The 25198-nt window shown below is 51.5% G+C and overlaps 2 protein-coding genes and 1 pseudogene across 2 annotated transcripts; 2 read left to right on the top strand and 1 right to left on the bottom strand.

Moving 5' to 3' along the window:
• Positions 1-25198, top strand: part of LOC135877976 (RING finger protein 112-like) — a 1138053-nt pseudogene that overhangs the window by 781646 nt on the left and 331209 nt on the right.
• On the top strand, positions 7183-11677 carry LOC135877435 (serine protease 27-like). Its single transcript, XM_065402868.1, has 5 exons — positions 7183-7318; positions 9197-9359; positions 10104-10375; positions 10885-11042; positions 11366-11677. The coding sequence occupies exons 1-5, from the start codon at positions 7183-7185 to the stop codon at positions 11675-11677; spliced, it is 1041 nt and encodes a 346-aa protein (XP_065258940.1).
• On the bottom strand, positions 12527-21807 carry LOC135877133 (serine protease 27-like). Its single transcript, XM_065402479.1, has 6 exons — positions 21732-21807; positions 16004-16030; positions 14019-14181; positions 13579-13850; positions 13161-13318; positions 12527-12793 (listed from the first exon to the last, which is right to left on the bottom strand). Exons 1-6 carry the CDS (start codon positions 21805-21807, stop codon positions 12527-12529), a joined length of 963 nt encoding a protein of 320 aa, XP_065258551.1.

Consider the following 25198-nt stretch of genomic DNA (forward strand, 5'->3'; position numbering starts at 1 on the left):
TTAGCTATTGTTCTGTAAATGTATTGGTTTACTTTTGGGACATGTATACATTAGCTATTGTTTTCAAGTCTTGCCACTTGTTGTTTAGCTTACATTGAGTTATTATTTGCATTTGTTCTTTGCTACGCTTTTTGTTATTTTGTATTTTTATTAATTATTATTTGCTGGTTACTGTATTTCTTTTTTTGACAGTTTCTTTTTGTTTCTAGTTATCTAGTTGTTTGTCTATATTTGCTATTTGATGCTTATTTTTTATTTGTTATCTTTATTAGCACATCTATGGCATTTGTTATCTGATAGTTATTTATTTTTCTTTACTAGCTATTCCTTCTTTATTAGCACTATCTAGTGTTTTTGTTATGTGATGGTTAGTTTATTTTACTTATTAGCTGTTAATTCTTTATTAGCACTTTATTTCTTCACTGATCTTTCCTAATAAGAACTATCTATTGATTTTTCTGTTTTGTGGTATTTGTATTTCTTAGCTGATATTTTGTTAATAGCACTGTATATTGTTATTGCTATGTTTGATTTCTTAGTGCTTCTAAAGAAAGACTAGCTATCTATTGTTTTTTCTATTTGATAGCTATTTCTTAGCCAATCTTTCTTTAGTAGCGCTCTCTATTGTTTTTGCACTTCTTTTTCTTAGCTGTCTGTTGGGGTCCCACCGCTCTGGCTTATTTTGTGCTCAGACATCAAGCTTGTGGCTGAGATATCAGTAATTAAATAACTACATCCCTGGTTGGACATAATGCATTTCCCCCGGCACTATATGAGAGCTGTGTGGCATATGATTATTAATTTAGGAGCATGGAAATGATTTCAGCCTGTCATCCGCAGACCCCTTGGGATCTGCAGACTATGTCTAAGGGGTCTGCGAAAAGTTGTCATTACCATAGAGTTGTGGTTTTCAACTGGTGATCTGCAGACCCCTGGGGGTCCGCTGACTCTGTCTAAGATTCCCAAAGACACGTCCTTTTGAAATTGTTTAGGGGTCTGCAAATAAAAAAAGGTTGAAAGTCACTGTATTCGATTCTAGCTCTTGATGAGTATTATCTAGTACTTTTGTCTGTGAAATGTATTTCTTAGTAAATAGCTAGTTATTGGTTTGTAATTTATTCATCAGTTGTCATTTATTAATTTATATTTGTCTATTATTTGCATTGATTATTTCCTAGCGATGTATTATTTTGTAATGTCTTTATTAGTTGTAATTTATTAGTTTATGGTTATCTATTATTTGTATTTTATTTTTAATAATGTTGTTTATTAGATCATATTTAACAATTATTTATTTCTTAGTTATTTATTGTTTGGTAATATATTTATTAGCTCTTATTTATTCATTTACATTTATCTATCATTTGTTTTTTTTTATTTCCTAGCTATTTATTGTTTTGTAAAAGATAAACGAATACATAACAGCTAATCATAGAATGTCAGGGTTGGAAGGGACCTCAGGAGGTTCTAGTCCAACCCCCTGCTCAAAGCAGGACCAATCCCCAGACAGATTTTTGCCCCCGATCCCTAAATGCTCAAACCACAGAGCTATCCCTCCCCCTGGGCATTATTTGTGTTTCTTATTTCCTAGCTATTTATTGTTTTGTAATATATTTATTAGCTGTCACTTATTAGTGATAATTTCCTAGTTATTTTTTGTAACAGACTTATTAGCTGTCATTTATTGGTTTCTATTTATCTGTCATTTGTGTTTCTTATTTCCTAGCAATTTATTGTTTTTAATATATGTATTAGCTGTCAGTTATAATTTTATATTTATCTGTTATTCATATTTGTTACTTTGTAATTATTTATGGTTTGTAATATATTTATTCAATATTATGTATTGGTTTCTATTTCTCTGTAACTTGTATTGGTTACGTCCTAACTATTCATTGTTTTATCATTCATTCATTAGCTGCGATTTATTAGTTTGTATGTATCTATAACTTATACGGGTTATTTCCTAATTATTTATTGCATTCATATTAATTAGTTGTCAGTTATTAGTAGATTTTTGTCTATGATTTGGATTGGTTATTTTCTAGTTATTGGTTGGTTTGTAAGATCGTCAAAGACCATTGGAAAGAGAGAGATTCTTGCAACATCCAAAATTCTAAGCCGAGCAAAGCAATGTGAAGTATCAGACAGAGGAAGAAGAAGGTGACGGATATATTTAGGACCATCAACACGATTTCCATGGCAAGGGCTAATATGGACATCCCCAGAAACAGAAAAAGAGGGCGACCAATAGAGGAAAAAGCCAAATCCATCCACATGATGCTCAGATGCTTGAGCAGAGCAGAGCAAGACTGGAATAAGAGGTGGCAACGGGTGGATGCTCCATGCACCTGCAGGTGTAGAAACATAAAGACAAAGTTTATTAGTTGTGAGTTATTGGTTTATATTTTTCTATTATTTGTATTTCCCAGTTATTTATTATATTGTAAGTTACGTATTACTTGCCTATTATTAGTTTCTGTTGTTCTATTTGCATTGTTCATTTCCCAATTAGTTATTGCTTTATAGTTTATTTGCCTTCATTTACTGGTTTATATTTATCTAGTGTTTTCTATTTCTTTTTAGAATTCTCGTCACATTTCTTAAAAAGTCAAAATGGGAACAAGCCATTTCGATGGACTTGAAACAAATACTATCAACGACATTTCCAAATGAAATAAAAAAACAAATGAAAAACTTCCCTCCGAAATCTCGCTACATTGAAGATTTTGAGCTTGTTTTGCTGCCTTTTGATGTGCTGTTCAAAACAAAACGTTATTGAAATGGAGATATTCCCATGGTCGGCTGCGCTTGCAACAAAATGGAGTTTCCCAACAGACAACAGAAACGTAGTGTTGGAAGATTTTCAACCAGATCTGTTAATTCCTAGTTGCTGTTGTTTATTATTATTATTGAATAATTAATTAATTTCTATTTGATAATTATTTTGGCCTCCTTTGTAATGTACTTTGAGATCTGCTGTTGGAAAGCGCTAGATAAAATCTACAGAAATTATTATTAATAGTTATATTAATTATAATTGTAATCCATTATGCTTGTTATGTGCTAGTGATTTGTTAGCTGCCAGTGGTTGAAATTCCCTCTGGGCTACCGCGTCCGTCCTTTAGCATTTTGGGGGGTCTTGTTCTCTGCAGCGAATTGTCCTAGCTGCTCTGTGGATCTTACATTTCCACCGACGGATGAGTCATAGATTCTAAGGGCAAGAAGTCACCATTAGATCATCTGGTTTGACCTCCTGTGTAGCCCAGGGCATCACATTTCACCGACTTCCTCCCGTGTTTAGTCCCGTAACTTGTGTTTGGTTAAAGTGTCTTCCAGGAAGGTCTCCTGTCTTGATTGGAAACTAACCAGAAATGGTGAAACCTCCCCTTCCCTTAGGAGTTTGTTCCAGTGCTTAATCACCGGAGCTGTTCAGAATCAATGATAGGAATTTGCCTGGCTTTAACGTCAGGCCGTTGGTTCTTACTCTGCCTTTCTCTGCCTGATCCAAGAGCCCGTTAGTGATCAGGATTGTCTCATATTAACTGGCTTCCAGGCCGCATTGGAAGCCACCCAAAGGTGGAGACTCCAGGTGGAGAATGTGTTGTTGTTTTTTTAACCTGACTCCAGATTCCTCCCAGCTCCTGCGACTCAAACTTCTTGTATTGACGACCCCGTTCAGACAGCCCGCCTCGAAGTGTGAACCCCTGTATAAATGACACACTTTTTTTATATTTAACACTATTTTCTATGTTAAATTTATACCCCTATTGTTTAAAATGAATTTCCCTTTTCTCGCGGCTTTTAAATTAAGACTATAAAACACAGTTTTATCAAAGGATTCTTATGAGCAGAAAAGTTAGTTTTTAAAATAGTTGCTGTTTTATCCGGTGGGGAGGGGGCATGAAGAAACGTTGTCAATAACACCTTGTACGGCAGATTTAGCGCCCCGTGGCCAGTTTGCCACCCTTACTTCTGCGCTGCTGCTGGCAGCGACGCTGCCCTCAGAGCTGGGCGGTGATAATACCGTATGTATTTTGTTTAGGAACAATAATCACTTAGTTGGGGGGAGGCATAGCTCAGTGGTTTGAGCATTGGCCTGCTAAACCCAGGGTTGTAAATTCAATCCTTGAGGGGGGGCCATTTAGGGAACTGGGATAAAAATCTGTCTGGGGCCTGGTCCTGCTTTGAGTAGTGGCTTGGACTAGGTGACCTCCTCAGGTCCCTTCCAACCCTGATATTCTATGTGTTGTACATTTACAATGCTTTCTGATGTAAGTATACTACATTGCAATGGAAAGGTGTGTGTGACTTCTAAACGGCTAGATTTAAATGATATATTTTAGAGCCATTTCTCTCTGTTTCGTGCATGTACTCATGACCCCCATGTAATTATCTTGTGACCCCCCCCCCCGGAGGGGTTATGATCCCCAGTTTGAGAACACCTGATCTAGGGGGATCGATATCAGCATGAGGCATTGTTACGGTTGCCATCCGGCCAGCTTTGAAGCATCCGGGCTGGTTTCTCGCAGTGCCCCGTCACGGGGTGTCCCGGATGCACAGGATCGGTGCTACGCCCCTTTGCAACAGCCCCTTGGAGGCCTCCTCTTCCCCCCTGGACTCAAAGTCTCCAAGACTGAGGCTCTGGGCTCCAGCCCTCCAACCCCACAAGCTCTGCCCTCAGCCAATATTTGCAGTGATACCCGGCGGCCTGTTGTAGCAGAATAAGGTTGATTTATCACCCGGACCACAGCACGGGCAGGCCTTAGGTTAGCCCGGAGAAGCAAAGGTGAAGACAGACTCGACCCAGCCAAGCTGCCATGGACTCTCTCGCCGTCTCTCTGCCAGTCCCAGACAGGGGCATTGGAATGGGGGGATGGGACAAGGGGCCATGGCCCCATCAGTTTTAAATATAGCCCTCCCATTTTTTACAGGCTGTAAAGGTGCACAATGTGGGGGAGGGGATGGAGAGGAGCGATGGGGGGGCGGGGTCTTGGGGGGAAGAGGTGGTGCAGGAACGGGGCCTCGGGGGAAGGGGTGGTGTGGGGGCAGCCTCAGGGAGAAGGGGCGGGGCGGGAGTTCAGGGAGAAGGGGCAGCATGATGGCAGGGCCTCAGGGGGAAGGGGTGATGCAGGGGGTGGAGCCTCAGGGGGCGGGGCGGCACAGGGGGCGGGGCCATGTTTCGGGCACTGGCTGCTCTCTGCTCTGTCTCGTCAGTAGCCCGTTGTTCTCCCCTGCTTCACGCTGAGCTCTGTTGCTCTGACCGCACGGGCCAAATGAGCGAAAGGGGTTACTCTAACCACATCGCGGTCCGACAATGGATGGCATTGAACGAGGCTCGGGGGTTGGCACCCGGGAACCTCCGCCTGCTTCGCTCCCGAGGCCAACACCCCCAGAAAAATCCTTTTCTTCTAGGTCCGGAAAAGAAGGCAAAAACCGGCAAAAGCCTTGGAAATGTAATGCCTGGACCAAGGCGTTCGTTTCCTACCCAGCGCTTGGTCCCTGGCCCTTGAGCGGGAGAGCGGGAGAGAGGTTTTAGCAGGAAAAAACCCTTCTTTGACTGTCTCTTAGATGGTATCCAAGATGTAGTAACTGGAAGAGAAGGCAGCTGAGATGGGCCGGAGCCGCTGTTAATGTCCGATCCTTTTTGATCCCAGGCGGTGGTTGGGATTTCCCTGGGGAGCTGACTGGGGTCAGTGGTGATGTTGTCTGGGGCCCTCTCTCCAGGCCGCTCTGACCAGGATGGCTCTCAGGAGCAGAGTGACAAAGACCTGGGTTCCCAGGCGAGAAGGGGGTGGCACTGGGATGGTGAAGTCAATTGCCCCACCAAGATCTTTTTCTTTACGTGATGGGTAGAACAGCCCACCGGTGAGGTCTAATTTCCGACTCACCAATTTTGGCTCCGTAGCTCATTTGTCTCTTGTTTACCAGGTTTCATGGTGACACAGTCCTTGAGTTATATCGGTAGGTCTTTTCGTTTGGACTAATTCAGGCTTTCAGGCCCTATGTTACAGGGACATCCCGTGAACGGGCCTGGATTTCTTATAGCTGAGCTCAGAATTCGGGTCAATCTGCAGGCTCCCACGGGCCGCCCACCGGAGATCCCCATGGACCATCCACTCCTTGGAGCTCCCATTGGCCAACTGTCCACTGATACGGGTCGGTTTCAGCCAGTCCTGTAACGACCCAGTCACCTCACCCCAGGCAGTGACGTCACCCCCACAGGCCCCATTTCCTGATCTGACCCAAGAGCGGCTTTCTTAATCCTTTTTGCCCTGCCCCCGGGTAGTGAGGGAAACTGAGGCAGGCACCGGTGTTCCAAAAATAGGGCTGAAAATTCCTGCTTTGTCACAGTGAGGTCAGGCAGGTGGGGGCGGGTGCAGAGTCTGGACGTTCTGCTTCTTGGAGGTGGCACCCTAGGTGCTGGCTGGCCAGGTTGGGGCCAGCATCACACCCCCGGTGGGAATCCCTAGCCACGGGGAATTTGACTGACAGCTTCAACGGAGCAAGGATGTCGCCTAACTTCCCCTGCTCCTTGTTTGTCACCCAGCGGCCAATCCCCAAGACACCTCGGGTGAACCTTTCTGCCCTTGGCTTCCGCCCAGGACAGTGGCTCATCATGCATGAGGCCGGGATGGGGTAATGCGCCTGAGTCACCTGGCGCCCTGTTTCCTTGAGTGTCTTCATCCCCGGGTCTTTCCTAACAGACTTCTCCTTTGGGTCTTTTGCAAACCTGCCCCTCCCAGGCCAAGCCGGGCCTCTCCCCTTTTTCCCAACGGGTTGGTGGTGTGGGGGGTCTCGCCAGCTAAGCAGGCTTGGGACGGGACGGCTGATGGAGGGGAGACCAGTAGGAGGGGGATGGGATTTGGGAAGAGGATAGAGGTGTGCAGAGCGAACATACTGGGGAGCGATCCCAGCAGCAGGGGAGGCGGGTGGCGTGGGGGTGGATGGAGGGCGAGGGGGGCAGTGGAGGGAGTGCAGGCTGGAATGGGGGAGGGGAGCAGCTCCCGAGATGGCATTCCCCGGGCAGGGAGGTTACTAGGAAGGAAGGAAGTAGAGAGGCATTTGCCAACGTCGGCCCAACAAGTCGGGCGACATTCCCAGCCCCACACCCTGCTAGGCCTGAGTATATAGGAACCTGCTGTGCCACAGGGCACCCTCACATTCCACTTGTGTCCCAGGATGAGCGGCATGGGGGAGCAGCACCGGGCAGCCCAGAGGAGATGCGTGATGGGCAGACGGACTCTGCTAGCACTGCTGACCCTGGCAGGGCTCCTAGGGGATGGACCCCAGGCAGGGAGTTGCCTGGCACAATCTGGTGAGAAAAATTGGCCAGGTGGGTGGTGGAAAGCCAATATCCAATGCGAATGGAGCTGGGAGAGTTTTCTTTCTACAGCCTTATAATCTAATCTATTTATCTGTCGTTCTATGCTTATACACCCATCTTTCTTTCTTTCTTTCTGCATCCTATCTATCTATCTATCTATCTATCTATCTATCTATCTATCTATCTATCTATCTATCTATCTATCTAACTATCCCCATCCACCCCCTCATATCTATCTATCTATCTATCTATCTATCTATCTATCTATCCCTTAATGTTTTTAGTGCTTTTAATATTATTGCTATTATTCTAATAACGTGGCTATTATTAACTCTTGAGTGGTGAGATTCTACTAATTATGATTAGAAACTGTAGTACTGTGGTTCGTTAATTAGCAATGAATTGTTTGATCAAGTCTCTTGCATGGTGTCGCTGTGTGATCATGAGTAGAACATGTCACGTGATAATTACTGCGAGAAGTAGAACTGCTTTATTAACAGATAAGCAGTGTCTATGTAATGGAAGTGGTGGAATTGATTTTACAGCTGATTAGCAGGGAATTGCTTTGTTAGGTGATTAACTGTTAATTTTCAACTACTGGCTTATTAGTGTCCTGTTCTCAGTGTTGTACCTACCTGGGATTCTTAGTACAACAGGTTCCAAACTACTTCTCCTGCCTCGTTATAATTCTGCGTTTTTCATTGGACTATAAGATTAGCTTTGGTGATTATATTTAATTGTGTTGTGATAAAGTCTATGGAACCAGGGCTGGATTATGAGCTTGGTAACCCCTGGTGTAAATCTGGAGTGACACCAATGGAACCAGGGCTGGGTCCTGGCTCGGTGAGTTCTGGTGTAAATCCGGAGTGACACCAATGGAGGCAGGGCTGGGTCCTGGCTCGGTGAGTTCTGCTGTAAATCCGGAGTGACACCAATGGAACCAGGGCTGGGTCCTGGCTCGGTGACCCCTGGTGTAAATCCGGAGTGACACCAATGGAGGCAGGGCTGGGTCCTGCTCGGAGAGTTCTGGTGTAAATCCGGAGTGACACCAATGGAACCAGGGCTGGGTCCTGGCTCGGTGACCCCTGGTGTAAATCCGGAGTGACACCAATGGAGGCAGGGCTGGGTCCTGGCTCGGAGAGTTCTGGTGTAAATCCGGAGTGACACCAATGGAGGCAGGGCTGGGTCCTGGCTCGGTGAGTTCTGCTGTAAATCCGGAGTGACACCAATGGAACCAGGGTTGGGTCCTGGCTCGGTGACCCCTGGTGTAAATCCGGAGTGACACCAATGGAGGCAGGGCTGGGTCCTGGCTCGGTGAGTTCTGGTGTAAATCTGGAGTATCTAAAAGGGTGTCATAAGGAGGAGGGAGAAAACTTGTTCACCTTAGCCTCTAAGGATAGAACAAGAAGCAATGGGCTTAAACTGCAGCAAGGGAGGTTTAGGTTGGACATTAGGAAAAAGTTCCTAACTATCAGGGTGGTTAAACACTGGAATAAACTGCCTAGGGAGGTTGTGGAATCTCCATCTCTGGAGATATTTAAGAGTAGGTTAGATAAATGTCTATCAGGGATGGTCTAGACAGTATTTGGTCCTGCCATGCGGGCAGGGGAATGGACTCGATGACCTCTCGAGGTCCCTTCCAGTCCTAGAATCTATGAATCTATGAGCCAGGGCTGGGTCCTGGCTCGGTGAGTTCTGGTGTAAATCCGGAGTGACACCAATGGAGCCAGGGCTGGGTTCTGAGCTCTCTGTGTCTGGGACCTGGCACAGGGCAGTTGCTGGAGGTGAGAGGCTGGTCCATACAGCCCATTACAGCTCCCCCCACCCCCCATCCCAGCCGGTCCCAACTCCCACCTGCTCTCTCCACAGTGTGCGGGCGCCAGGGCCCGATGAAGCGAATCGTGGGGGGCTCGGAGGCGCGGGACGGGGAGTGGCCCTGGCAGGTCAGCCTGAGACTCAACGGCACCCACCACTGTGGGGCGTCCCTCATCTCCCCACAGTGGGTGCTGACGGCAGCTCACTGCTTCAGAAAGTGAGTATCAGGGTGCCCCTCACTCCCGACCCGCAGCCCCCTGCTCGCCCAGCCCTGCCCCCCCCAGCTCTGCCGGTGCCCCTCACTCCCGACCCGCAGCCCCCTGCTAGCCCAGCCCTGGGCTCCCCCCCCAGCTCTGCCGGTGCCCCTTACTCCCAACCCGCAGCCTCCTGCTCGCCCAGCCCTGCCCCCCCCCAGCTCTGCCGGTGCCCCTCACTCCCGACCCGCAGCCCCCTGCTAGCCCAGCCCTGCCCTCCCCAGCTCTGCCGGTGCCCCTCACTCCCAACCCACAGCCCCCTGCTAGCCCAGCTCCGGGCTCCCCCCCACCAGCTCTGCCGGTGCCCCTCATTCCCGACCCGCAGCCCCTGCTAGCCCAGCCCTGGGACCCCCCCAGCTCTGCCGGTGCCCCTCACTCCCGACCCGCCGCCCCTGCTAGCCCAGCCCTGAGGCCCCTCCATCTCTGCCAGTGCCCCTCACTCCTGACCCGCAGCCCCTGATAGCTAAGCCCTGCCCCCCCAGCTCTGCCGGTGCCCCTCACTCCAAATCCGCAGCCCCCTGCTAGCCCAGCCCTGAGCTCTCCCAGCCCTGCTGGTGCCCCTCACTCCCGACCCGCAGCCCCCAGCCCTGCTGGTGCCCCTCACTCCCGACCCGCAGCCCCCAGCCCTGCCGGTGCCCCTCACTCCCGACCCGCAGCCCCTGCTAGCCCAGCCCCGGGCTCCTCTCACTGCTGTTCTCTGTCTCTAGGACCAGGAACCCTTCCCGGTTCTCAGTGCTACTTGGGACCCACAAGCAGCTGCACCCCAGCCCCCATGCTGTCATAGCCTCTGTGGGGCAGATTGTCCCCAACCCCCGCTACGGGGGCAAAATCTCCAGTGGGGATATCGCCCTGGTCCGGCTAGAGAGGCCCGTGAACCTCACCGACCGCATCGTCCCCATCTGCCTCCCGGACGCCCAGGTCCAGTTCCTGCCAGAGACCAAGTGCTGGGTCACTGGCTGGGGGGAAGACAAAGATGGAGGTGAGTGAAGTGTGGGGCTGGGGTTGGGGGATGGGGGAGACAGGGCCCTGATCCTGTAGGGGGGAGGGAGGACATAGAGAATCTGGGGCATGGCTGTACTGGAAAGAAAGAAAGAAAGAGTGAACGGAATAAGAAAGAAAGGAAGAAATGAATGAATAGAATAAGAAAGAAAGAAAGAAAGAAAGAAAGAAAGACATGAATGGCATAAGAACAAAAGTAAGTAAGTAAGAAAGAAATGAATGAATGGAATAAGAACAAACGAAAGAAAGAGAAAGATGAACGGAATAAGAAAGACGAAAAAGTGAGAGCTGGGGGAAGAAGAAAGGAAGAAAGATGGCGGATAGATGTGAACAGGAAGAGGCAATGCAGCATGCAGGGCAGAAAGGAGCAGGAGATACAGGTTGGTGTGGGTGGGGGAAGGGATTGTGCCCCCCCAGTCCATGCCGCCCCAGGGGGAGGGGCAGTGGGTGTGGCTCCCAGCCCAGCTCTCACGCTGCCCCCTCCCACAGCAGGGGACGGCAAAGCCCCAGAGATGCTGCAGAAGCTCGAGGTGCCCATCATGGCCCAGGCAACGTGCAACGCCCTCTACTGCAAGGGCAAAGCGCAGACCATCCAGGAGGACATGCTGTGTGCCGGGTACACTGAAGGGGGCAAGGACGCCTGTCAGGTGAGAGCCCTGCCCCAGAGCCAGCTGCATCTCGGTGCTGGGTGGGGGGTTCCCATATAAACAGCTCCCACATCCCACCCCAGAGGTGGCTGCATCTCAGCGCCGGGCGAGGTGTCCACACATAACCAGCCCCCACCCCCCACCCCAGAGGGGCCATGTCTCAGCACTGGGAGAGGGGTCCCTCTATGAACATCCCCTGCGCCCCAACCCAGAGGGGCCACATCTCAGTGCTGGGCAAGGGGGTCCCTGTATAACCAGCCCCCAGTCTCACCCCAGAGGTGGCTGCATCTCAGTAACCCCTCGTCTGTCTCTTTGACCACTAGGGTGACTCCGGTGGTCCACTGGTGTGTAAAATGGGACAGAGCTGGGTCCAGGCAGGTGTGGTGAGCTGGGGAGAAGGCTGTGCTCAGAAAAACCGCCCCGGCGTTTACGTCCGAGTCACCAGTTACCACGGCTGGCTCCAAGAGACCGTCCCAGACCTGGCGTTTGTCCAGGGCACCACGAATGGAACAGCCCACAGCTCCGTGGCTAACAGGAACCGCGAGAAAAAATTCAAAGACGGCAGCTTCAGTCATGCGCCCGTGGTGCTAGCCAACACCCTGCTTCTTGCGGCTTGTGCCCTACACCTCATCTGAAAGCCAGGACTCCTGGGTTCTACGTCTGCGAGGGCAGTGGGGTCTAGTGCATTAGTGCACTGGCGGCTGGGAGCCAGGACTCCTGGGTTCTGTCCCCAGTTCTGTTCTTTCCTCGCTTGGTGGCTCAGTTTCCCCATGTACAATAGCAGTCTAATTCCCCCTCTCCTCCCCCCCTGGAATTATTCTAAGGTTTCTTTTATTCCTGTTTGTAAAGCACTTTTGTAACCTGCATTCAGGCACTGCAGAACAGTAAATTATTTATTTATTATTATTCCAGTCTTTCGAGTTTAAATTAAAACAGTGTGCACAAGGGACCCGGCTGGATCAGACCCATGGGCCCATCTAGCCCGGTATCCCGTCTCCTCCCCGTTGCCCTGGCTCAGACCCATCTTGGTCGCATGGAGGAGAATATTTCCGGCAGGCTGAAGCGTGGTGGCTGTGACCCACCATGTTGCGGGGAAGCCACAGTCATTTTCCCCAGCAGGGGCAGGGCTTGTGCCTGGGTGGGCGTGGCCAGAAGGGGGCGGGGTCATTTGACATGGGGTAGGCAGGACCCATCCATTGGCCACGAGGGAGAGTCCACAGGGGAGGGGGGATGCTGTGGTACAGTCATGGCTGGGTGGGCGTGGCCTAAAGGGGCAGGGTCACTTGACATGATGTAGGCTGGACCTATCCATTGGCCACAAAGGAGAGTCCACAGGGGAGGCGGGGTGATTCCGTGGCACAGTCGTAGCTGGGTGGGTGTGGCTGGAAGGGGGCGGAGTCACTGGAGAGCTGTTCCGTGGCACTCTCCCCTTAGGGCCTGGCCTATCCTGGTGGGCGTGGCTTTAGCTGCCAGGGGGCGGGGCTTCAGAGAATGCTGAGCAGGCAGGTGGCTAGGAGCAGGGCAGCGGGGGCAGGGCTGGGGGGCCCGCCCCCAGGCAAGCTGTAGGTGGTGATATTGACAACCCCGAAGGTGGCGTTGGGCACGTGCCGCCCGATCCAGTCCAGGTAGGCGCCGACCCGGATGTAGACCCCAGGGCGGTTGGGGAGGGCGCAGCCCTCGCCCCAGCTGACGACGCCGGCCACGAACCACAGCCCAGCCTTCTGGCAGACCAGGGGGCCCCCCGAATCGCCCTGGGAAGAGAGAATCGGTGACACCGGCCTCACTCCCGACCTGCAGCCCCCTGCCAGCCCAGCCCTGCCCCCTGAGCTCTGCCGGTGCCCCTCACTCCCGACCCACAGTCCCTGCCAGCCCAGCCCTGCCCCCCGAGCTCTGCCGGTGCCCTTCACTCCCGACCCGCAGCCCCTGCTAGCCCAGCCCTGCCCCCCCAGATCTGCCGGTGCCCCTCACTCCCTACCCGCAGCCCCCTGCTAGCCCAGCCCTGCCCCCCGAGCTCTGCCGGTGCCCCTCACTCCCGACCCACAGCCCCTGCTAGCCCAGCCCTGCCCCCCGAGCTCTGCCGGTGCCCCTCACTCCCGACCCGCAGCCCCCTGCTCTCACCTGGCAGGCGTCTCTCTGTCCCTCGGCGTAGCCGGCGCACACCATGTCGTCCTGGATCTCCCTCATGGAGCTCCGGCGCCGATAAAGGGCATCACAGGGCAGTGGGTCGATCAGGGGCACCTGCAGCTGCTGCAGCGTCATGGGGGCTGGGAGCAGGGCTGGGGGGGAAGGAAGGGTTAACATTGTCTGGGTGGGGGAGGGGACCCTGGGGGAGGAGGAGAACACAATGCCCCCCTCCCTGCTCCCTCCAATGCTCCCCTCTGCTCCCCCCTCCTTGCCCCTCCTCCTCTGCGTTCCCCTCCCCTCCCCCTTTCCTCATGGCCCCTCCCACCTCCACTCCCCCACCTCTCCCCTCTCTGTTCTTCCTCCTGCCCCCTCCATTCCCCTCCCCCTCAGCTGCCCCCTCCCCCCTCCTCACCTCCCTCTTGTGGCGACCCCCAGCCAGTAACCCAACAGAGGGTCCCGGCGGGGAAGTGGACCCCGGCGTCCGGGAGGCAGGCGGGCAGCACCTGCGGGGTGAAGGTGACGGGGCGGCCCAGCTGGGCCAGGGCGATGTCTCCGCTGGAGCCCTCCCCAGAGTAGAGTGTGTGGCCCACGGCGCGGGACAGGGGCAGCCGCAGGGAGCCAGGCTCTGGGATCGACAGCTGGTGGGAGCCCAGGACAGCTCGGTACCGAGACAGCTCCGCGTGCCTGGGGCGAGAGAGGGGTCAGCGCCCGGAGACCAACAGCGGTGCCCCTCACTCCCGACCCGCAGCCCCCTGCTGGCCCAGCCCTGGATCCCCCTCCCCCTCCACAGCTCTGCCGGTGCCCCTCACTCCCGACCCGCAGCTCCCTGCTGGCCCAGCCCCGGTCACTCACTTGGGAAAGCAGTGTGCAGCGCTGAGCACCCACTCCGAGTTGATGAGGGTCGCCCCACAGACGTGGCGGTTCTCATACTGCAGACTGACCTGCCAGGGCCAGGCCCCCCGCGGAGCGTCCTCCCCCGCCACGATCCGGTCCTGGGGCCCCCCCTGGCCACACACTGCGGGCGGAGGGAGAGAACCATGACAGAACGGAGGACATGTGGCGCTCCCTGCTGGAGGGGACTGGAGCTGCACTGAGGTGCAATGCAGCCTCCTGTGGGGTGCTTGGTGCTACACAGCACCCCCTAGTGCCACCCTGGGGCATCGGAGCCAGCACTCCTCTCCCTGCAGCACAGCGCCCCCTAGCACCACCCTGCGGCGTTGTGATTCATATGTAAGAACATAAGAACGGCCAGACTGGGTCAGATCAAAGGTCCATCCAGCCCAGTGTCCTGTCTGCTGACAGTGGCCAGTGCCAGGTGCCCCAGAGGGAATGAACAGAACAGGGAATCATCAAATGATCCATCCCCTGTCATCCAGTCCCAGATTCTAGCAATTGGAGGTTTAGGGACATCCAGAGCATGGGGTTGTGTCCCTGCCCATCATGGCTAATAACCACAGATGGACCTAACCTCTATGAACTTACCTAAACTCTTTTTTTAGCCCAGTTATAATTTTGGCCTTTACAACATCCCCTGGCAAGAAGTTCCAAAGGTTGACAGTGCGTTGTGTGAAAAAATATTTCCTTTTGTTTGTTTTAAACCTGCTGCCTGTTAATTTCATCAGGTGACCCCTGGTTCTTCTATTATGAGGAGTAAATAACACTTCCTTATTCACTTTCTCCACACCGGTCATGACTTTATAGACCTCTGTCATATCCCCCCTTAGTCGTCTCTTTTCCAAGCTGAAAAGTCCCAGTCTCTTATTAATCTCTACTCCAAACACCTAATCATTTTTGTGGCCCTTCTTTGTAATATTTCCAATTCTGTAATATCTTTTTTGAGATGGGGCGACCACATCTGCACACAGTATTCAAGGTGTGCGTGTACCATGGATTTATATAGAGGCAATATGATATTTTCTGTCTTATTATCTATCCCTTTCCTAATGATACCCAACATGCTGTTGGCTTTTTTGACTGCCGCTGCACACTGAGTGGATGTTTTCAGAGAACTATCCACAATGACTCCAAGATCTCTTTCTTGAGTGGTCACAGCTAATTTAGACCCCCATCATTTTATATGTATAGTTGGGATTATGTTTTCCAATGTGCATTACTTTGCATTAATCAACACTGAATTTCATCTTCCATTTTATTGCCCAGTCACAGAGTTTTGTGAGATCCTTTTGTAGCTCTTCGCTGTCTGCTTTGGACTTCACTAACAAGGTATTTTGTAACATCTGCCAACTTTGCCAACTCCCTTTTCCCCTTTTCCCCGATGATTTATGAATGTGTTGAACTGCAGTAATCCCAGTACAGACCTCTGGGGGACACCACTATTTACCTCTCTCCATTGTGAAAACTGACCATTTATTCCTACCCTTTGTTTCCTGACTTTTAACCAGATACTGACCCATGAAGGGATCTTCCCTCTTATCCCACAGCTGCTTACTTTGCTTCAGAGCCTTTGGTGAGGGACCCTGTCAAAGGCTTTCTGAAAGTCCAAGTACACTTTATCCACTGGATCCCCCTTGTCCACATGGATGTTGACACACTCAGAGAATTCTAGTAGATTGGTGAGGCATGATTTCCCTTTACAAAAACCATGTTGACTCTTCCCCAACAAATCGTGTTCATCTATGTGTCTGACAATTCTGTTCTTTACTATAGTTTCAAGCACTTTGCTCAGTACAGAAGTTAGGGTCATCAGCCTGTAATTGCCGGGATCGCCTCTGGAGCGTTTTAAAAAAAGTCGGTATCACATTAGCTACCCTCCAGTCATCTGGTGCAGAGGCTGATTGCAGCGATAGGTGACATGATTTCAGTGATAGGTTACTTACCTGTCTGGATTCCATTGTCCCGTGCAGCTGAGGGAGACAGGAGAAGGAGTCACAGATGGCGCAAAGCGGGGGAACCGGTTTCAGAAATGAACCGGAATCAGGAAGACAGCAAAAGAAAGACAGAAAGAAACGCTCACTAAAAGTAAACAGTGCAAAATAACACACAGCTCTCAGGACACCTGGTCTCTCTCCCCAGCTAGGGGAGGGGAGCGGAGGATAGTTTAGTGGTTAGAGCAGTGGGGGCTGGGAGCCAGGACTCCTGGATTCCTTCTTGACTCTGAGACAACAGCTGAGTCTTTCCTGCCCCGCCCACGGGACACAGCGGCACTTCATATCTTGTTAACCGCTTCCCTGCTGAAGCCTCATCCCTGGGTTATTACAATATTTAGAGCATTTCAGGAGCCCTACAGTACATTTTTGGTGCTGGCTCAGAGGGTGGGGATGAGGGAGGGTGTCTGTGGCTGAGAATGAGAATTGAACCCAGGAGTCCTGGATCCCAGTACCCCCTGCTCTAACCCACTAGCCCCCCCTTTCCTCTCATAGGACCCAGGAGTCCTGGCTCCCAGCCCCTCCCCCGCACTTTAGCCTAATAGACCCCACTCTCCTTTCAAGTGAACACAGGAATTTTAACTTCTTGCCCACCCTGCTCCAACACACTAGCCCCCACTCCCCTCCCATAGGACCCAAGTGTCCTGGCTCCCAGCCAACACTTACCCTGCAGCATGGGCAGCAGGAGAAGGATGGTTATTGGGGTGCAGGGGGCTCCCATGACCCAGCAGCTCCCAGCTGGGCTTCCGCAGGGAACTAGGGGATCGGTGAGCTGCCCCAGTGACCCCACTGCCCGGTGTCAGCTGTCTGCCTGGCCGTGGAATGTCACCCAGACAGTCCCCCTATCGCCTGCCTCTTCTCATCTTTCCAGTAAAACTGCATCATGTGACACCAACGCCCCCCGCCCCCATGATCACCCTCCCCCTTGCCCCAGCCGCGTTGGCCTCCTGCTCCGTCCCCGGGTCCCATGCAGCTGAGAACTCCCCCACCTGTGTTTCTGTGACATGGGGCCGCTGGCCAACGTGGATTGGGGGATGTGTCCTGAAATGGCCAGGGATCTTTCCCAAGGTGACTCACCAGGTTCTTCTGTGTGCATCTGTGTGCATGTAGACTCATAGACTCATAGACTTTAAGGTCAGAAGGGACCAATATGGTCATCTAGTCTGACCTCCCGCATGATGCAGGCCACAAAAGCTGACCCACCCACTTTCCCTTGAAGTCTTTAAATTAAGTCGCAGAGAATCCTCCAGCCTGCGACCCCTGCCCTATGCTGCGGAGGAAGGCGAAAAACCTCCAGGGCCTCTGCCAATCTACCCTGGAGGAAAATTCCTTCCCGACCCCAAATATGGCGATCAGTAGAACCCCGAGCATACAGGCAAGATTCTACAGCCGGACCCTTATTTTACCAGCGATGGCACGTTAATGCCTAATTGACTAAAATCACGTTATCCCATCAAACCATTCCCTCCATAAACTTATCTAGCCTACTCTTGAAGTCAGAGAGGTCTTTCGCCCCCACCGTTTCCCTCGGAAGGCTGTTCCAAAATTTCACCCCTCTGACGGTTAGAAACCTTCGTCTAATTTCAAGCCTAAACTTCCCCACGGCCAGTTTATATCCATTTGTTCTCGTGTCCACATTAGTACTGAGCTGAAATAATTCCTCTCCCTCCTTGGTATTTATCCCTTTGATATATTTAAAGAGAGCAATCATATCCCCCCTCAGCCTTCTTTTGGTTAGGCTAAACAAACCGAGCTCCTCGAGTCTCCTTTCATAGGAAAGGTTTTCCATTCCTCGGATCATCCTAGTGGCCCTTCTCTGTACCCGTTCCAGTTTGAGTTTATCCTTTTTAAACATAGGAGACCAGAACTGCACACAGTACTCCAAATGAGGTCTCACCAGCGCCTTGTATAACGGAAGCAGCACCTCCTTGTCCCTACTAGAAATACCTCGCCTAACGCATCCCAAGATCGCATTAGCTTTTTTCACAGCCACGTCACATTGCCGACTCATAGTCATCCTGCGATCAACCAGGACTCCAAGGTCCTTCTCCTCCTCCGTCACTTCCAACCGATGCGTCCCCAGCTTATAACTAAAATTCTTGTTAGTCATCCCTAAATGCATCACCTTACACTTCTCACTATTAAATCTCATCCTATTATTATTACTCCAGTTTACAAGGTCATCCAAATCTCCCTGCAGGATATCCCGATCCTTCTCCGAATTGGCAATACCTCCCAACTTTGTGTCATCCGCAAACTTTATCAGCCCACTCCTACATTCGGTTCCGAGGTCAGTAATGAATAGATTAAATAAAATCGGACCCAAAACCGAACCTTGAGGAACCCCACTGGTGACCTCCCTCCAACCTGACAGTTCACCTTTCAGTACTACCTGCTGCAGTCTACCCTTTAACCAGTTCTTTATCCACCTCTGGATTTTCATATCCATCCCCATGTTTTCCAATTTAACCAATAATTCCTCATGCGGCACAGTATCAAACGCTTTACTAAAATCGAGGTATATTAGATCCACCGCATTTCCTTTATCTAGAAGGTCTGTTACTTTCTCAAAGAAGGAGATCAGGTTGGTTTGGCACGATCTGCCTTTCGTAAACCCATGTTGTAATTTGTCCCAATTGCCATTCACCTCAAGGTCCTTAACCACTTTCTCCTTCAAAAATTTTTCCAAGACCTTTCATACTACAGAAGTTAAACTAACAGGCCTGTAGTTACCCGGGTCACTTTTTTTCCCCTTCTTGAAAATAGGAACCACATTAGCTATTTTCCAGTCCAACGGTACCACCCCCGAGTTTACAGATTCATTAAAAATTATCGCTAAGGGGCTTGCAATTTCTCGCGCCAGTTCCTTCAATATTCTAGGATGAAGATCATCCGGTCCGCCCGATTTAGTCCCATTTAGCTGGTCAAGTTTGGCTTCCACCTCTGATACTGTAATGTCAATCGCCCCTCCTTTATTCCCCTCTGTCCTGCTCCCTCTATTCCTAAGCCCTTCATTAGCCTTATTAAAGATCGACGCAAAATATTCATTTAGATATTGTGCCATGCCTAGATTATCCTTAATCTCCACTCCATCTACATTCTTCAGCGGTCCCACTTCCTCTTTCTTTGTTTTCTTCCTGTTTATATGGCTATAAAACCTCTTACTATTGGATTTAATTCCCCTCGCGAGGTCCAACTCTACACGGCTTTTGGCCTTTCTCACTGCATCCCTACATGCTCTGACCTCAATAAGGTAGGTTTCCTTGCTGATCTCTCCCCTCTTCCATTCTTTGTACGCTTTCTGTTTTTTCTTAATCGCCCCTTTGAGACGCCCGCTCATCCAGCTAGGTCTAATTCTCGTGCCTACTAACCGTTTTCCCTTTCTCGGGATACAGGCCTCGGACAGCTCGTGCAACTTCATCTTGAAATAATCCCAGGCATCATCTGCCTTTAGATCCCTAAGTATGTTAGCCCAATCCAGTTCCCTAAGTAGTTGCCTTAATTTATTAAAGTTGGCCTTTTTGAAATCGTAAACCTTAGTCACAGTTTTATTTCTGTTAATCCTTCCATTTAGTTTAAACCGAATTAGCTCATGGTCACTCGAGCCAAGGTTGTCCCCTACAACCATTTCCTCAACGAGGTCCTCACTACTCACCAGCACCAAATCTAAAATGGCATCCCCCCTCGTCGGTTCAGTTACTACTTGATGAAGGAATTCATCTGCTACCATGTCTAGGAACATCTGAGCCCTATTATTGTTACTAGCATTTGTTCCCCAATCTATATCTGGGAAGTTAAAGTCCCCCATGATTACACAGCTCTTATTAGTGTGTTTGTGTGTGTGTGTGTTTGTGCAGCTAAACTCCAGGGTGTGTATGTCTACAGCTAGACTCCAGGGCTGTGTGCATCTCTGCGTGTATTTGTGTGTGTGTGTGTGCGCGTACCTCAGGAGTGTATGGGACACTGGTATTGTCTTTGTTGGGTAAATGGCCAAGGACAGAACCGCCCAAGGAAATTCACTGTATTCTTGGGGTATTTATTTTATATCATTGTGGGTAATGAGAGATAGACCCATCCTAAACAGACAGACACAATATAAACGGATGGACACAGTACAGACAGACACAATCTAAACAGACAGACAGACACAATAGAGACAGGTGGTTGGATACAATACATTAAGAGGCAGACAGCCTAGACAGAATTTAGACAGAGGGGCAGACACAATCTAGACTGACGGGCATATACGATGTAGACAGTCAGATGCAGTTGAGACAGACAGGCATATGTTTTGTTACTAGTATTCTCTGTATTATTGTAGGACCTACAATACCCTAACATGGGCTAGGAATCCTTTGTGCCAGGTGCTGCCCAGACCCACAGTGGGAACCAGTCCCTGCCCAGAAGGGCTCACAGTCTTAACAGACAAAGGCAGGAACATTCTCCCCCTTTTCCATCCAGGGAAACTGAGACTCAGAGACATCCAGGACTTGCTCAAGGTCACACAAGGAGTCTGCGGCAGAATCTGGGATAGAACCCAGGAGTCCTGGCTCCCACCACCCCTCTGTGCTAACCCACTAGCCCCCACTCCCCTCCCATAGGACCCAGGTGTCCTGGCTCCCAGCCCCCACTTACCCTGCAGCATGGACAGCAGGAGAAGGATGGTTATTGAGGTGCAGGGGGCTCCCATGGCCCAGCAGCTCCCAGCTCAGCTTCCACAGGTGACTAGGAGGTCGGTGAGCTGCCCCAGTGACCCCACTGCCCCGTGTCAGCTGTCTGCCTGGCTGGGGAATGTGGCCCAGCCAGTCCTCCTATCACCTGCCTCTTCTCACCCTTCCAGGGAAACCGCCAACCTCCCACACCCATGTTCACCCTCCCCATTCCCAGCCTCCCCCCCGCCCCAGGCGCACTGGCCCCTCGCTCTGTCCCCGGGCCCCGTGCAGCTGAGAACTCACCCACTCGTGTTGCTGTGACACGGGGCTGCTGGCCAACATGGATTGGGGGATGTGTCCCAAAATGGCCAGGGAGCTTTCCCAAGGTGGCTCACCAGGTTCTTCTGTGTGCATCTGTGTGCGTGTGTGTGTGTGTGTTTGTGCAGCTAAACTCCAGGGTGTGTATGTCTATAGCTAGACTCCGGGGCTGTGTGCATCTCTGCGTGTATTTGTGTGTGTGTGTGTGCGCGTACCTCAGGAGTGTATGGGACACTGGTATTGTCTTTGTTGGGTAAATGGCGAAGGACAGAACCGCCCAAGGAAATTCACAGTATTCTTGGGGTATTTATTTTGTATCATTGTGGGTAATGAGAGATAGACCCGTCCTAGACAGACAGACACAATATAAACGGATGGACACAGTACAGACAGACACAATCTAGATAGACACAATCTAAACAGACAGACAGACACAATAGAGACAGGTGGTTGGATACAATACATTAAGACGCAGACAGCCTAGACAGAATTTAGACAGGGGGCAGACACAATTTAGACTGATGGGCATATACGATGTAGACAGTCAGATGCAGTTGAGACAGACAGACATATGTTTTGTTACTAGTATTCTCTGCATTATTATAGGACCTACGATACCCTAATATGGGCCAGGAATCCTTTGTGCCAGGTGCTGCTCAGACTCCAGCCGAGATCAGGGCCTCGTGGTGCCGGCTGCTGCCCAGACCTACCGTGGGAGCCAGGCCGTGCCTCGAAGGGCTCACAGTCTAACCGGACAAAGGCAGGAACATTCTCCCCCTTTTCCATCTACGGAAACTGAGACTCAGAGAGACCCGGGACTTGCTCAAGGGCACATAGGCAGTCTGTGGCAGAACCAGGATAGAACCCAGGTGTCCTGCATCCTAGCCCCCCAACGCTAACCCACTAGCCCCCACTCCCCTCCCAGAGCCAGGGATAGACCCCAGGAGTCCTGGCTCCCAGCCCCCACTTACCCTGCAGCATGGGCAGCAGCAGAAGGATGGTTATGGAGGTACAGGGCGCTCCCATGGCCCAGCAGCTCCCAGCTTGGCTTCTGCAGGGGACTAGGAGGTCGGTGAGCTGCCCCAGTGACCCCACTGCCCCGTGTCAGCTGTCTGCCTGGGCGGGGAATGTGGCCCAGCCAGTCCCTGCATTGCCTGCCTCTTCTCACCCTTCCAGGGAAACCACTTCATGTGCCACCAACCCCCCCCCCCCCAATGTTCACCCTCCCCGTTCCCAGCCTCCCCCCTGCCCCAGGCGCATTGGCCCCTCGGTCTGTCCCCGGGCCCTGTGCGGCTGAGAACTCCGCCACTCGTGTTTCTGTGACACCCAGTCGCTGACCTTCGCAGAATGGGGGGATGTGTCCTGAAATATCCGGGGAGCTTTCCCAAGGGGACTCACAGGGTTCTGCTGTGTGCGTGTGTGTGTGTGTGCATCTGTGTGTATGTCTGTGTGTGTGTGTGTGCATCTGTGTGTGCGTCTCTGTGTGTGTGCGTCTGTGTGTGTGTGTGTGTGTGTGTGTGCAGCTCAACTCCACAGTGTGTGTGTGTGTGTGTGTCTATCGCTAGACTCCAGGGTGTGTGTGCACAGTTAAACTCCGATGTGTGTGTAGCTCAGGGGCTCATGGGGTCCCTCGTGTTCTCTTTTTTGTGTCAATGGCCAAGGACAGAACCACCCAAGGAAATTCACAGTATTCTTGGGGTTATTTATTTTGTATCATTGTGGATAATGAAAGATAGACCCATCCTAGGCAGACAGACACAATATAGACAGACGGACACAGTACAGACAGACACAATCTAGATAGACACAATCTATACAGACAGACAGACACAATAGAGACAGGTGGTCGGATGTAATACATTAAGAGGCAGACAGCCTAGACAGGCAGAATTTAGACAGAGGGGCAGACACAATCTAGACAGATGGGCATATACGATGCAGACAGTCAGATGCAGTTGAGACAGACAGACATATTTTTTGTTAATAATATTCTCTGTATTATTGTAGGACCTACAATACCCTAATATGGGCCAGGAATCCTTTGTGCCAGGTGCTGCCCAGACCCACAGTGGGAACCAGTCCCTGCCCAGAAGGGCTCACAGTCTTAACAGACAAAGGCAGGAACATTCTCCCCCTTTTCCATCCAGGGAAACTGAGACTCAGAGACATCCAGGACTTGCTCAAGATCACACAAGGAGTCTGCAGCAGAATCTGGGATAGAACCCAGGAGTCCTGGCTCTCGGCCACCCCTCTGAGCTAACCCACTAGCCCCCACACCCCTCCCATAGGACCCAGGCATCCTGGCTCCCAGCCCCCACTTACCCTGCAGCATGGGCAGCAGGAGAAGGATAGTTATTGGGGTGCAGGGGGATCCCATGGCCCAGCAGCTCCCAGCTCAGCTTCCACAGGTGACTAGGAGGTCAGTGAGCTGCCCCAGTGACCCCACTGCCCCGTGTCAGCTGTCTGCCTGGGCGGGGAATGTGGCCCAGCCAGTCCTCCTATCACCTGCCTCTTCTCACCCTTCCAGGGAAACCGCTTCATGGGCTGCCAATCCCCCCCCCAATGTTCACCCTCCCCATTCCCAGCCTCCCCCCCGCCCCAGGCGCATTGGCCCCTCGCTCTGTCCCCGGGCCCCGTGCGGCTGAGAACTCCCCCACCCGTGTTTTTGTGACATGGGGCTGCTGTCATATGCCGAATGGGGGAATATGTGCCAAAATGGCCAGGGAGCTTTCTCAAGTTGGCTCACCGGGTTTGTCTGTGTGTGTATGTGTGTGTTTGTGTGTGGCTAAACTCTGGGTTGTGTGTGTGTACCTCCAGGTTGCGCGGGGTCCTTTGTGTTGTCTTGGTTGGGCAAATGGCCAAGGACAGAACCGCCCAAGGAATTTCACAGTATTCTTGGGGTTATTTATTTTCTATCGCTGTGGGTAATGAGAGATAGACCCGTCCTAGACAGACAGACACAATATAGACAGATGGTGATGGTACAGACAGACACAATCTAGATAGACACAATCTAAACAGACAGACAGACACAATAGAGACAGGTGGTTGGATACAATACATTAAGAGGCAGACAGCCTAGACAGGCAGAATTTAGACAGAGGGGCAGACACAATCTAGACTGACGGGCATATACTATGTAGACGTCAGATGCAGTTGAGACAGACAGACATATTTTTGGTTACTAGTATTCTCTGTATTATTGTAGGACCTACAATACCCTAACATGGGCCAGGAATCCTTTGTGCCAGGTGCTGCCCAGACCCACAGTGGGAACCAGTCCCTGCCCAGAAGGGCTCACAGTCTTAACAGACAAGGGCAGGAACATTCTCCCCCTTTTAAATCTAGGGAAACTGAGACTCAGAGAGATCTGGGACTTGCTGAAGGTCACACAGGGAGTCTGTGGCCGAGCCAAGGACAGAACCCAGGCGTCCTGGCTCCCAGCCCCCACTTACTCTGCAGCATGGGCAGCAGGAGAAGGATGGTTATTGGGGTGCAGGGGGATCCCATGGCCCAGCAGCTCCCAGCTCGGCTTTAGCAGAGTACTAGGGGGTCGGTGAGCTGCCCCAGTGACCCCACTGCCCCGTGTCAGCTGTCTGCCTTGCTGGGGAATGTGGCCCAGCCAGTCCTCCTATCACCTGCCTCTTCTCACCCTTCCAGGGAAACCGCTTCATGTGCCACCAATACCCTCCCCCCCCAAGATTCACCCTCCCCATTCCGAGCCTCCCCCCCGTCCCAGGCACATTGGACCCTCGCTCTGTCCCCAGGTCCCGTGCGACTGAGAACTCCCCCACCCGTGTTTCTGTGATACAGGGATGCTGCCATATGCCGAATGGGGAGATGTGTCCCAAAATGGCTAGGGAGCTTTCCCAAGGGGACTCACCGGGTTCTGCTGTGCGTGTGTGTGTGTGTGTGTTTGTGTGTGTGCGTGTGTGTGTTTGTGTGTGCAGCTCAACTCCACGGTGTGTGTGTATCTATAGCTAAACTCCAGGGTGTTTGTGTGTATATAGCTGGACTCCGGTGTGAGTGTGTGTGTGTGCCTCAGGGGTGCGTGGGGTCCCTTGTGTTGTCTTGGTTGGGCAAATGGCCAAGGACAGAACCGCCCAAGGAAATTCACAGTATTCTTGGGGTATTTATTTTGTATCATTCTGAGTAATGAGAGATAGATCCGTCCTAG

The sequence above is a fragment of the Emys orbicularis genome, chromosome 4, assembly GCF_028017835.1.
Source record: "Emys orbicularis isolate rEmyOrb1 chromosome 4, rEmyOrb1.hap1, whole genome shotgun sequence".
Lineage (NCBI taxonomy): Eukaryota > Metazoa > Chordata > Testudines > Emydidae > Emys > Emys orbicularis.